This window comes from Miscanthus floridulus, chromosome 9, assembly GCF_019320115.1.
Source record: "Miscanthus floridulus cultivar M001 chromosome 9, ASM1932011v1, whole genome shotgun sequence".
Classification (NCBI taxonomy): domain Eukaryota; kingdom Viridiplantae; phylum Streptophyta; class Magnoliopsida; order Poales; family Poaceae; genus Miscanthus; species Miscanthus floridulus.
The window spans coordinates 76,074,858-76,087,460 of NC_089588.1; the positions used below are offsets into that span (position 1 = coordinate 76,074,858).

Sequence of the window (12,603 nt, forward strand, 5' to 3'; positions counted from 1 at the left end):
GCTGGCCTGACGAAAATGTCGAGTATTGAAGCGGCCTGCCGAACAAGCCCCTTGTCTGTCTCCGTGTCCTGCTCCGCCCCGCTTCCCCCAAGCGCGTGCGCCTCCGATCCAGCGGGTTCCGGCGCTGCGCCGTCGATTGACGCGATTCGTCTGGCAGGGTACCGGCCGGCGCCTGCGCGCCCCGCGGATCGAGCACCGGGGTCGCCGGATTTGGGCGCCGCGGACGAGACCTAGCTCGGCGCCGGAGTTTGTGACGGAGCTAGCTTTGGCGTGGTTGGTGGAGGGGAGGAGGAGGAAGGGAGCGGTCGGTCTCATATGCGCGTGACGGTCACGCCCAAGGACGAGGAGAGGATGGTCGGCTTGATGGCGCGGGAGCGGCCGCGGTCGGCGGTGGTTGCGGCGGGCGGAGATTTGGTCACTGCTCCCGGCGGGGGCGAGGGGTCGGATGGGGACTCGTCGGGGTCGATAGAGGAGATTTCAGCTGACGACTTCAGGAAGGACTCGTCGTCGGCGTTGGGCGGCGCCAGCGGGGCCGAGATCTAGGTCTTGGGTGGGCCTGCCCGCCGTGGGTTACATGGCGCGGAACTTTGGGCACGCCTTCAACAGCTTCGCGTGGTCGCAGGCCGTGCGGAACAAGCCGCTCGGGCTACAGCCGCCGCCTGTCCCGGACGAGGACGAGGTGGAGCACGCCGTGGACGCTGCCTCCGATGGGGAGAAGGAGGAGGGCGAGATTGAGGAGGGGGAGGCTGTGGAGGCCTCGGCCTCGCCTGCCCGTGCGCAGCCTGAGACCATCGACTTGGGCGCTGACGCGCCGGAGAGGTCAGAGTCGGTGGCTGGCGACGTTGCCGGTGCTGTGCCCGCCTCAGCTGCTGAGGAAGAGGGGGTGAACCTTGATCAGCGTGTCGGCAGTATACTGGAGGAACTCGAGATGGTCTCCATTGAGGAAGCTGAGACGTATGGACAGATGCTTCATGTTTTTGCTGAACAAAGGCTTCGTTTCGGACGAAGACTGAGAAAACCGGTTGTAACTGCTGCAATGTTGCGCAGGTCGTTTGAGGGTGCATGTAGACGACTGCATACCTGCTTCGAGAACCTGAAGCCGCTGTTCCAGGAACTGGAGAACGGGAGCCCGATGGCTATACTTGAACACCTCATGCAGCAGGCGTTTATTGGAATTGACACACTCACCACTGTAAGGCCTACACCAAATGTTGGTTGGTACCCTCCCTTGATGTAGGGCTGATGCTTGTTGCGTACTGCAGGTGGCGATTTCGTATAACTTGCCAAGGAGTGAGCAGAATAAGACAACACTATTGAAGTATGCAATTGATCTTCAGCTAATTATTAACAGTTGAAAACTGCCACCACCACTTTTGTAACTGACATGATGCCCATTGAATGATGCAGGTTGTTGTTCCACATAAAGAACAGATATTCAGACATGCTGACGCCTGAGCAGCGTGACGAGGTTAGTAATGTCTCCATTCCGTTTTGTTGCTTATGTGCTGAATGCTGAAGCCGCAACCTCAAATTTCTGTCCTGTTCCTGTGTATCAGTTGGACAGCCACGTAAGGAAGTTAGTTTTTGGAGAAAAAGACAATGTCAGTGACCCAAGTACAAGTGGCACCAATGTGATAAATGTTCCGGCTCCATCTGGGCAGGTTTCATCCTCAGGAGGACTGCCATTTGAATCAGGTGCAGCAAATCCATTTAGTAGCTTGCCGAGGTTGGAAGTACCTGCCAAAAGGATTAGTCCCTTGTTGGATCTTCATGCAGATTATGATGAGAACAGCTTACCATCACCAACCAGGGATAATGCACCGCCTTTTCCTGTGCCAAAGCCTATTGGTTTTGGAGCATTTCCATTGGCACCTGAGAAGTTATCTTTCCCAGAAAGAGTTGAGCCTGCAAAGAATTCGTTATATCCATCCTTAAATGATCCTCTAAAGGCTGTCTCCTCATATCAGCAGAAGTATGGGCAGAAATCTGTATTTCCAAGTGATGATCTACCAAGTCCAACTCCATCTGGTGATGAGGGTAAATCTGCAGATAAAGGTGGTGACATATTTAGTGAGGTTTCCAGCTTCCCTGTTCCAAAGAGTATTGCATTACCAAGTACAAGCCAGATGCCTGCTTCTCAACCTAGCATAGTCAGCAGCAGTGGTATTAGTTATGCATCTGGTCCACCTGGTTTTGCTAAACAAATTGAGCAGTCGGCTGCAGGTCCAAATCATGCAACTAAGGCAGCATCTAAAAGTAGAGATCCGAGGCTCAGGTTTTTGAACCGTGATTCTGCTGGTGCTACAGACGTGAATCGGCGTGCAAATTTTTCAGAACTGAAGGATGGGAACCTGGGTGGAGCGTCAGTTGGTAACCGTAAACACAAAGCAGTTGATGATCCTCAGGTAGATGAAAATGCGTTAAAAAGATTTAGGGGTGGAACTGCGAATCCTAGAGACATGCAGCCTACAGGGAATCCCAATCAGCTTATAAACATTAGGGCTCCTACAAATAGTAGCGGCATCAATATGAAAACTCTGCAACCCCCTCAAACTACTGCTCCACATCTGAGTGCAGGTCCTGCTGTCCCGTTGCCTTCTATGTTGTTAAAGGACATTGCTGTGAACCCAACATTGCTCATGCATTTGATCCAAATGGAACAACAAAAGAAGTCAGCATCAGAAACTCAGGGTGGCATGTCTAGTGGGATGACCAACAATGGAATTGCAGGCACGGTTTTCACACCTGGCAATGCTCCGAAGACTACAGAAGCTGCACAAGTCCCCTCTGTTAGGCCACAGGTCCCAGTGCAGACACCTCCTTTGGTAAAGCTCTTTGTACTCTTAAGCGTCTTCTGTTGATACTTGACTACTTGTATACATCATTTATTTGCTTGATAGCTATTTCCTTTGGATCATTATATTCTGTAGTTTTAATATGCTTATTAAGTGGTTAAATGATTAGAACCTGGGGTTGTCTCTTGTGATCCCATGTTGGCTCGTATGTTGTGTTAGTCAATAATTAGGTGTGTTAGTCAATAATTATGTGTGCTATCTTTACATTTAATGCGAGCTCTTTTTAGAGTATTTTTCTAACTTTTGCTATTTCTGTAGGACTCACAAAATGATGGTGGAATCGTTCGCATGAAGCCCCGTGATCCACGGCGCATCCTACACAATAACATAGCACAGAAATCTGACGCAATGGGCTTGGAGCAAGTGAAAATTAATGGAATTACCCAGCCAGACTCTCAGGGCACCAAGGACCAGACTAGTTCAATGCCTTCTCAACCAGCTTTACCATCTAGCATTGCAAGGCCATTCGGCAGCACAAAACATGTTGATCCTGTCTCTAATTCACAGTTAGCTGCTACAGCTATTATGGCTCCTACACAACAAGCTTTGGGCAGCATAAATAAGGTGGACCCAAGACTAGCAGTTGAACAGAATGGACAAAATGCTGATGCAACAACAAATGATGCTTCTGCAACAGCACTTGAAGCTACGCAGCCTGTTAGCCCATGGGGTAATCTTGATCATCTCCTTGATGGATATGATGATAAGCAAAAAGCTCTGATACAGAAGGAAAGGGCAAGACGAATAACAGAACAGCACAAAATGTTCTCAGCGCAAAAGCTATGCTTGGTGCTTGATTTGGATCACACCCTTCTTAATTCTGCAAAGGTATACTGATATTATGAGGTTATGAGTTTAAAGTTGCTTAATTATTTTTCTGTTCATGCTGCTCATACCTTTTCAGTTTATAGAAGTGGAACCCATTCATGAAGAGATGTTACGGAAGAAAGAGGAGCAAGACAGGACTTTGCCAGAACGTCATCTCTACCGTTTTCATCATATGAATATGTGGACGAAGCTGAGGCCAGGAATATGGAACTTTCTTGAGAAGGTTTGCTGTGTTCGCATTTTTTTTTGTGCAGAATTAAGTGTTTTTGCTCTGCTGTTAATTTTTGACCTGTGATGATTTGTGCAGGCTAGTAACCTATTCGAGTTGCATTTATACACTATCGGAAACAAACTGTATGCTACCGAGATGGCCAAGGTTCTTGATCCAACTGGGACCTTGTTTGCTGGACGAGTCATATCAAGAGGTGATGATGGTGATCCCTTTGACAGTGATGAGCGAGTGCCGAAAAGTAAAGATCTGGATGGGGTACTGGGTATGGAATCTGCAGTCGTGATCATAGATGATTCTGTAAGAGTCTGGCCTCATAACAGGCACAATTTGATAGTTGTAGAGAGGTATGCGTCAATGCTTTCGTTCTTCCTAATGAACTGTTGTCAAATGCATCTGCCTAATCCCCTTTCCGTGTGATTTTCTGCAGATACACCTATTTCCCCTGCAGCAGACGTCAATTTGGCCTTCCTGGACCATCACTTCTAGAGATTGACAGAGACGAGAGGCCTGAGGATGGTACCCTTGCTTCGTCACTTGCGGTATGGTACTTTTTTCTCAACATATGTACCAACATGTGAACTTTGATTATACTCACGTGGTTCTCATTCTGGAAATAGGTCATTGAGAGAATCCACCACAATTTCTTTTCACATCCTAACCTCAATGAGGCTGATGTGCGGAGCATACTAGCATCTGAGCAGCGAAGGATCCTTGCTGGTTGTCGTTGTTAGTCGCTGAATTCTCACTCTTGGTAGTAGGAGAATTCTTACTCTCATCGAGAGAGGATAACACTAGGAGTTGGGGCAATTTTCTTGTCTATTTTTCACATAAGCTCACACAAATGCCATACCAACCTGAGGGGTTGGGGTTACATATTTATAGGCTGCTAGCCAGCCAAGCATATGTCAAGATGCTAGTCTAAGATGCTAATATGCTGTCCTAGCTAAGATGTTGTCCTCTAGTTTAAGATGCTGTCCTAAAAACAGAAAAACAGCCACAAGGACCATGTGAGCATCACAGCCCCACAAAGACCAGCCCCACATGAGACTTATCCATCATTCTCCCCCTAAGTCTTGTGCGTCGTCTTGTGGGAGAGTTGAACCATCCCGGTCCTGGAGCAGAGCTCAAGGAACTTGATCCTCCCAAGGGGCTTGGTGAGCAGGTCCGCAAGCTGGTCCTTGGTGTTGATGTAGCTTGCCTTGATGCTCCCTTCCTCCAAACAGCCTCGGATGAAGTGGTACCTCACCCGGATGTGCTTGCTGCGTTCGTGGAACACGGGGTTCTTTGCCAGGGCCAGAGCGGACTTGCTGTCCACCCTGAGCTCCACCGCTCTAGTGTCTCTGCCGAGGAGATCACCAAGCAGTCGAGCGAGCCAGAGCGCCTGAGTCAAAGCGGTGGAGGCCGCTATGTACTCGGCCTTGCAGCTGGACAGGGCCACCACCTGCTGCTTGACCGACTGCCAGCTAACGAGGCACTTGCCGAGGAAGAAGAGGATCCCGCTCGTGCTCTTGCTGGTGTCGATGTCGCCGGCGTGGTCGCTGTCGCTGTACCCGACGAAGTGTGCCGCCCCAGGGCACCTCGGGTAGTAGAGGCCGTGGTCGAGAGTCCACGCAACGTAGCGAATGATCCTCTTCACAGCCTGCTGGTGCTCCGTCGTCGGTCGCTGCATGAACCGACTAACGTAGCCGACGGAGAATGCCAAGTCCGGCCGTGTGTGGGCGAGGTAGCGAAGGCTCCCCACAAGACGCCGGTACTGCGTAGCGTCCACCTCCTCCGTCGTGCTGTCGCGGCTCAGCTTCAGCCTCTCCTCCATCGGAGTGAGAGCTGGGTTGCAGTCGGTGAGCCCAGCTAGCTCAACAACGCGCTTGACGTAGGCGGTCTGTCGAAGCGTGATCCCAGAGTCATCCTGGTGCACCTCGATTCCCAGGTAGAAGGAGAGAGGCCCCAGGTCACTCATCTGGAAGGTGGCCTTCATCTCTTCCTTGAATGCCGCCACCTCCGCATCCTTGGTGCCGGTGATCACCAAGTCGTCGACGTAGACACCCACCAGCAGGGCATTTCCTCCATTGCCCCGTCGGTAGATGGCCGCCTCGTGCGGGCTTTACTCGAAGCCCACCCCCTTTAGTGTGGAATCTAGCTTGGCATTCCACGCCCTCGGTGCCTGTCGCAAGCCATAGAGGGCCTTGCGCAGGCAGAGCACCTTGCCCTCCTTGTCGGGGATCGCAAATCCCGGTGGCTGGTGCACGTAGACCTCCTCCTTCAAGTCGCCGTTAAGGAACGCCGACTTGACGTCCATGTGATGAACACGCCAGCCCTCCTGGGCAGCTAGCGCAAGGAGGAGTCGCACAGACTCCATCCGTGCCACGGGAGCAAAGGCGTTGTCGAAGTCGACCCCCTCCTGCTGCACGAAACCTCGTGCCACCAAGCGAGCCTTGTGCTTGACGATGGCACCGGCTTCATCCCTCTTCAGCTTGTACACCCACTTAAGGGTGATCGCGCGATGACCGCGAGGAAGGTCAGCAAGCTCCCAGGTGCGGTTCTTCTCAACCGCATCCATCTCCAACTGCATCGCGGCGCGCCATGCCGCGTGTCTCTCGGCCTCTGCGAACGATCGAGGCTCGCCGTCGTCACATGCAAGGTGCAACTGCGCCTCTAGGTCCTCCAGGTCGTGAGGCACCAGTCTCGGCACCAACTGGTCGTCGAGAAGGTTCTCCATCGTACGGTACCGCAATGGCTCACCGTCGTGGTACGCGTCGATGCGCTCCTCGTCGTGAGAGAGCGGAGTAGCGAGCTCAACCGGGCTGTGCTCGACACGAGCTGGTGTTGGAGTAGACGGGCCCGGAGAGGTGCCTGTCGGTGTTGGAGTGCGTGGCGTTGCGGGCTGTGGTGAAGCCGGCGAAGAACTCATCGCAGCCGAGGTCCTGGCTGGAGAGCGTGGAGCTGTCGGCGTAGCAGGCGCCGGGGTCGGTGGAGGCTCGGGGACTGGGGTAGACGCGCTTGCCGAAGAAGAGCTGCCTACTCCCCCAGCTCCCTCGAAGTGGACGTACTCGACAGTGAAGTCGTCGTACGTCGGAGCCGAGCCATCGTCCACCGCCTTGTCCCACGCCCATCCTCACCCTTCGTCGAACACAACGTTGCGCGCCGTGCGCACACGCTGTGTCTTCGGGTCGAGGATGCGGTAGGCCTTCGAGCCCTCCGCGTAGCCGATGAACACTCCCGGAGTGCTCCTGTCGTCGAGCTTGCTGATGTGGCCAAGCTCCTTGGCGAACACGAGGCAGCAGAAGACCCGCAAGTGGGAGACCGCCGGCTTACGCCCATGCCAAGCCTCGTACGGCGTCCTGCCGTCGAGCGCCTTGGTAGGCGAGCGGTTGAGGATGTAGACGGCCGTCACCACCGCCTCTCCCCAGAAGACAGCCGGCATCCCCCTCTGCTTGAGGAGGGCCCGAGCCATCCCCACAACCGTCTGGTTGCGCCGCTCGATGACGCCGTTCTGCTGCGGGCTGTACGGCGCGGAGTAGTGGCGCTAAATGCCCTCGTCAGCGCAGTACGATGTGAATTCAGCCGCCTTGAATTCGCCGCCGTTGTCGGTGCGCAGCACGCGCAGCTTGCGGCCGCACTCCGCCTCCGCAGCAGCCTGCACGCGTCTGATGGCGTCCGCAGCCTCTCCCTTGCTGCCGAGGACCATCACCCACATGTAGCGGGAGAGGTCGTCGACGAGCAGCAGGAAGTAGCGTCGTCCTCCTGGTGTGGCCGGTGTCACCGGGCCACACAAGTCCCCGTGCACGAGCTCGAGCCTCTCCTTGGTTCGAAAGCTCGCCCGCTGGGGAAAGGGGAGTCGCCTCTGCTTCGTCAACACGCAGACGTTGCAGAGCTGCTCCACATGGTCGAGGCACGGCAGGCCTCGCACCATCTCCGTGGCACTGAGCCGCTTCAGGGCCTCAAAGTGAAGGTGCCCGAAACGCTCGTGCCACTGCCATGCCTCGTCGTCCCGACGAGCAGCGAGACAGAGGGGTTGTGCCACCTGCACGTTAAGGACGTAGAGTCGATTTGCGCTTCTGGATACCTTGGCAAGAAGGCGACGACGACGATCCCAAATCCTCATGACTCCGTCCTCAACCATCACGCGCGAACCGTTCTCATCCAGCTGTCCCAAGCTGATGATGGAGTTCCTCAACGCGGGGATGTAGTAGACTCCGGTGAGTAGCCTGTGCTCACCAGACACGGCGGTGAAGATGATGGAGCCGACGCCCTTGATCTCCACGCCGGAGGCATCCCCAAACTTGACGGAGCCTCGGACGCTAGAGTCAAGCTCGGTGAAGAACTCCCGTCGACCGGTCATGTGATGGGTGGCGCCGGTGTCGAGGCACCACCCGTCAGTCTTGTCGTTGCCGGAGCTGTCGCCGAGGAGGGCGTGTGCTTTTGGCTCGTCAAGGTGGAGGAGAGCCGCTGCGGCCGGTGCCGCTGGAGGTAGCTCGATGCTGGCATGTGCCATGAACAGAGCCGGCTCCTCCTCCTCCGCCTGTGCGACGTGGGCCTGGCCGCGTCGTGGCTGTCGACAGTCCTTGGCCCAATGGCCAAGCTGGCCGCAGTTGCGGCAGGCGTCGTCTCGTGCCGGCTTGTGCCTGCCGGCGGCGCTGCCCTGGGCGCCTCCGCGGGCATCACCCTCGGCACGTCCTCGCGCCCCGGCCTGGGTGTCTCTGCGCGCCTTGCGTGGCTTGCCACGCTTGCGGCCGCCTGTCGCGGAAGAAGGCTCCCCCTTCCTCTGGTCACCTAGGCTGGCAAGCCACTGCTCCCGAGTGAGAAGGAGCTTCCCGCCAGTGGTGATGGGCCCCGAGAGGGATTGTGGCTCATCGCTGTCGACGACCTTGAGGCGACCTATCGCCTCCTCGATCGACATCGTGGAGAGATCCAGCAGAGACTCGATCGAGCGAGCCATCTGCTTGTACTTCTCGGGGGACGCAGCGGAAGAGCTTTTCGACAGCTCTCTCCTCGCCGTAAGTGTCGTCGCCGAACTGCACCATCTTCTGCAACAGAGTGTTGAGACGGAGAGCAAAGTCATCAACGTCCTCACCTGGCTTGAAGGCCAGGTTCTCCCACTCCTTGCGAAGTGCCTGCAGTGTGGACTTGCGGGCGCGGTCGCTGCCGATGCGTGCCGCAGCGATGGCGTCCCAAGCCTCCTTGGCAGTCTGCTTGCTGGTAAGCGAGAACTGCATCTCGGGCGGGACTGCAGCGATGAGAGCATCCAGCGCCCGTCGATCTAGGTCGTAGTCGACGTCGCCATACCGGACTGCCTCCCACATGTGCCGCACCTGGAGCTTTACCCTCATCACCGCAGCCCACTCGACGTAGTTGGTCTTGGTGAGGGTAGGCCACCCACCGCCGGGACCGACGTCCCTGACAACAGCCTGGAGCCCGTGGTAACCACGGTACCGATCTGGGGAGAGAGAGCCACGCTGCCTGTGAAGGCCGCGCTCTCCATCGACCCGTCGGTACCGATCCGGGGAGAGAGAGCCACGCTGCATGTGAAGGCCGCGCTCTCCATCGACCCGTCCGCCACCGTTGCCATGCGCGCCTCCTCCAGGAGCGCCGCCGCCGTGCGCGCCTCCTCCAAGAGCGCCACCGGCGCGTCCGCGCCTGTCTGGGCTGCCGCCGCGCTCGTGGGCATGCGCGGCTGCCCCAGGAGCGCCACCGCCGTGCGCGCCTCCTCTAGGAGCGCCGCCAGCGCGTCCGCACCTGTCTGGGCTGCCGCCACGCTCGTGGACGTGCGCGGCTGCCCACTGCGCCGCCCGCGCTCGCGCTGCCTCCCTCTCTAGCAGCTCGAGGTCCGCATCGGCGGTGTCGTCAGCGGAAATGGAGCTGCCGATGCTGCCGCGCAGAGCCTCGACCTTCGCCGCCGCCGCACGCGCTGCATTCGCCGCCGCCGCACGCGCTGCATTCGCCGCCGCCGCTGCTTCCGCCTCCGCTCTGGCTGCTGCCAGCTCCGCCGCTGCCAGCCTCGACGCCCTTGCCGCCGCCGCTGCGGTCTCTGCCGCCGCTCGCTCGCGTTCCTCTGCCGCGGCAAGTTCGGCCTCCTGCCGACGCCGCGTGCTCGAGGCGACCGAGCGCTGAGACTGCCCTGCGGACATGACACGCTACCGGGGGGCTGCTGCGTGGGGAGAGGGATGCTTCAGACGAGCTGGGAGAGGAGTGAACAGGAGCGGCCGGAGGAGCTGCTGCTGCCAACAGCTGGGGCTGTTGTGGGGCTGGGAGAGAAGATGAGCAAGAGATGCTCAGGCTACAGGATAATACGGCTCTGATACCAGTTGTTAGTCGCTGAATTCTCACTCTTGGTAGTAGGAGAATTCTTACTCTCATCGAGAGAGGATGACACTAGGAGTTGGGGCAATTTTCGTGTCTATTTTTCACACAAGCTCACACAAATGCCATACCAACCTGAGGGGTTGGGGTTACATATTTATAGGCTGCTAGCCAGCCAAGCATATGCCAAGATGCTAGTCTAAGATGCTAATATGCTGTCCTAGCTAAGATGCTGTCCTCTAGTCTAAGATGCTGTCCTCTAAAAACAGAAAAACAGCCACAAGGACCATGTGAGCATCACAGCCCCATAAAAACCAGCCACACATGAGACTTATCCATCAGTCGTATTGTCTTTAGCCGGGTTTTCCCAGTTGGAGACGCCAGCCCCCACTTGCATCCTCTGTGGCAGACTGCGGAGCAGTTTGGTGCGGTCTGCACAAACCTGGTTGATGACCGGGTCACTCATGTTGTTGCCAACTCCCCTGGGACAGACAAGGTGAATTGGGCATTATCCAAAGGCAAATTCGTGGTGCATCCAGGATGGTGAGGAATATTGCTACTTCTATTTACATGAGTATTTTCTTTTCTATTTTATGACCTTTTTTTTCTAACTTGTCGAGATAACCCATCACTTGATTGAAATTCTGTATCATGTTTGCCATAAACAGGTAGAAGCTTCAGCTCTGTTGTACCGGCGCGCCAACGAACATGACTTTGCAGTCAAATAACACCCGTCCTGAGCCCCAATTCATCATATAGGCTCCAGGGAATATTTCTTCTCGGGATGGGATATGTTCATGGTAACCTAACGTGATTAAAAAAACCATAACAACATATCTAAATCAGGACCATAGTAAGAAGGAAAACCACCACCAAAAGAATTCCAGGCCTTAAAAGAAACGGTAACGAAGAAAACGCTTTATGAAAGCCTGGAACCAGTTGGTTCAGGTAAGGGCATGTTTGGTTCTAAATAAGTCACCTACTTATAAGTTAAGAAATGAAATAAGTGACTGATTTTATCAAACACCATTAATTTATAAGTGACCCTTGCTTATAAGTTTTAAGTTGGTTCACCCCTATTTAAAACTTAAAAGCCACCCTTTTCTACGTGGGGCCCACAACTTATAAGTCATCTACAATCAAACAGGCATGACTTATAAGTCACTGATTTTTAGTCACCTGATTTAATAAGTCACCTGACCTTATGGAAACCAACAAGGCCCCAGATGGGTTGAAGAATTAATGGCGTCAGAGAAGAACGCAGAGGTTGTGATGGGTTGGTTGCTATGTGGAAGGTTGTTATTCCGAAAAGGAAACGCGTGACATGGTGAGTGTCAGCGAATCTAGGGCCACGTCATGAAAACCGACTGCATCGTCTTCTAACCGAAAAGGCCAAAAACCGTTATGATTTAACCGTATCTGCGAGAATTGATTCTTTTGGGTTGATAATTGCTGACGGTTTTTGTTTTCCAAACAAGCTTTGGTTTGTGGCCTTACTGACAAGTATGTTTTAGCCATTTTGGTTGTTTCAACTTTCAATGGGATTTGGAGAACGATCATCCGTGCTATAACTTTTTTTTGCAACTTTCAACTTCATACGTAAGAAAAAAGTATACTTATGATCTTTTGAACGACATAGACATTTTTCTGTTGTAAGTAAAATAAAAATGCTATTTTCCAGAAAAACCTCCACATTGAAACTAGGATCACCATTTTTGCACCATCACATGACCATGTAATGACTATTTACTAGTCAGATACACTTATAGTCAGATGTACTTGATAACCATTTTTTTAGAACAGTCATGTTACTGCTTGACGGGACTATATATTAAAAGACTTACCATTTTATAGAACAAGTCATATGGTGATACTTTCCTTAAAAAGTGTTAAAACCTATTGTTTCACATATTAGTAAACAAGTATTCACAAGAAAATATTAGCATAAAATGAACATGAAACAATGCATGATCCATCCAAATGCCAAGTTGTAATATTAAAAGCATATCCAAGATTCTTTCTTAAACTTTCTCTCTAAATCATCATTTGAAGGGTCATTTGTAAAAAAACATTATTTATATCTTTTCACTCTTCAGTAGTTTTTTCTATTTTTGGCTAGCAAGAAATTCGAAATAGGGTAATATTTGATACTTTTTTCTATCAAAATCTCTATTCCTATTAATTAGGAAGAATATAAAGAGGCTCTTGGGCTCGGCGTGCAGAGTGTATAAGGTAGAATCAGACTCTAATGGCATGCGGTGGGTGTAAGGTAGAATAAGACCTTAAGGTACAATACAATGATGTGGTTGAGGCCCACCTTTCAAAATAAGGGCCAAATGTTGTGCATAGCATTCATAAGACGTCCTAGAAAAATTGTCACCGGGCTACTAT

General features: G+C 53.3%; 1 protein-coding gene across 1 annotated transcript; it reads left to right on the forward strand.

Moving 5' to 3' along the window:
• LOC136483811 (RNA polymerase II C-terminal domain phosphatase-like 3) lies at positions 1-11,407 on the forward strand. The gene is given in 13 exon segments (XM_066480980.1): positions 1-533; positions 535-954; positions 1,048-1,192; positions 1,263-1,318; positions 1,408-1,468; positions 1,557-2,825; positions 3,114-3,683; positions 3,760-3,906; positions 3,991-4,259; positions 4,343-4,454; positions 4,533-4,635; positions 10,554-10,755; positions 10,880-11,407. Coding segments are annotated over 13 exon segments (3,633 nt in total). The 5' UTR covers positions 1-315; the 3' UTR covers positions 10,941-11,407.
• Positions 11,408-12,603: the final 1,196 nt, after the last annotated feature.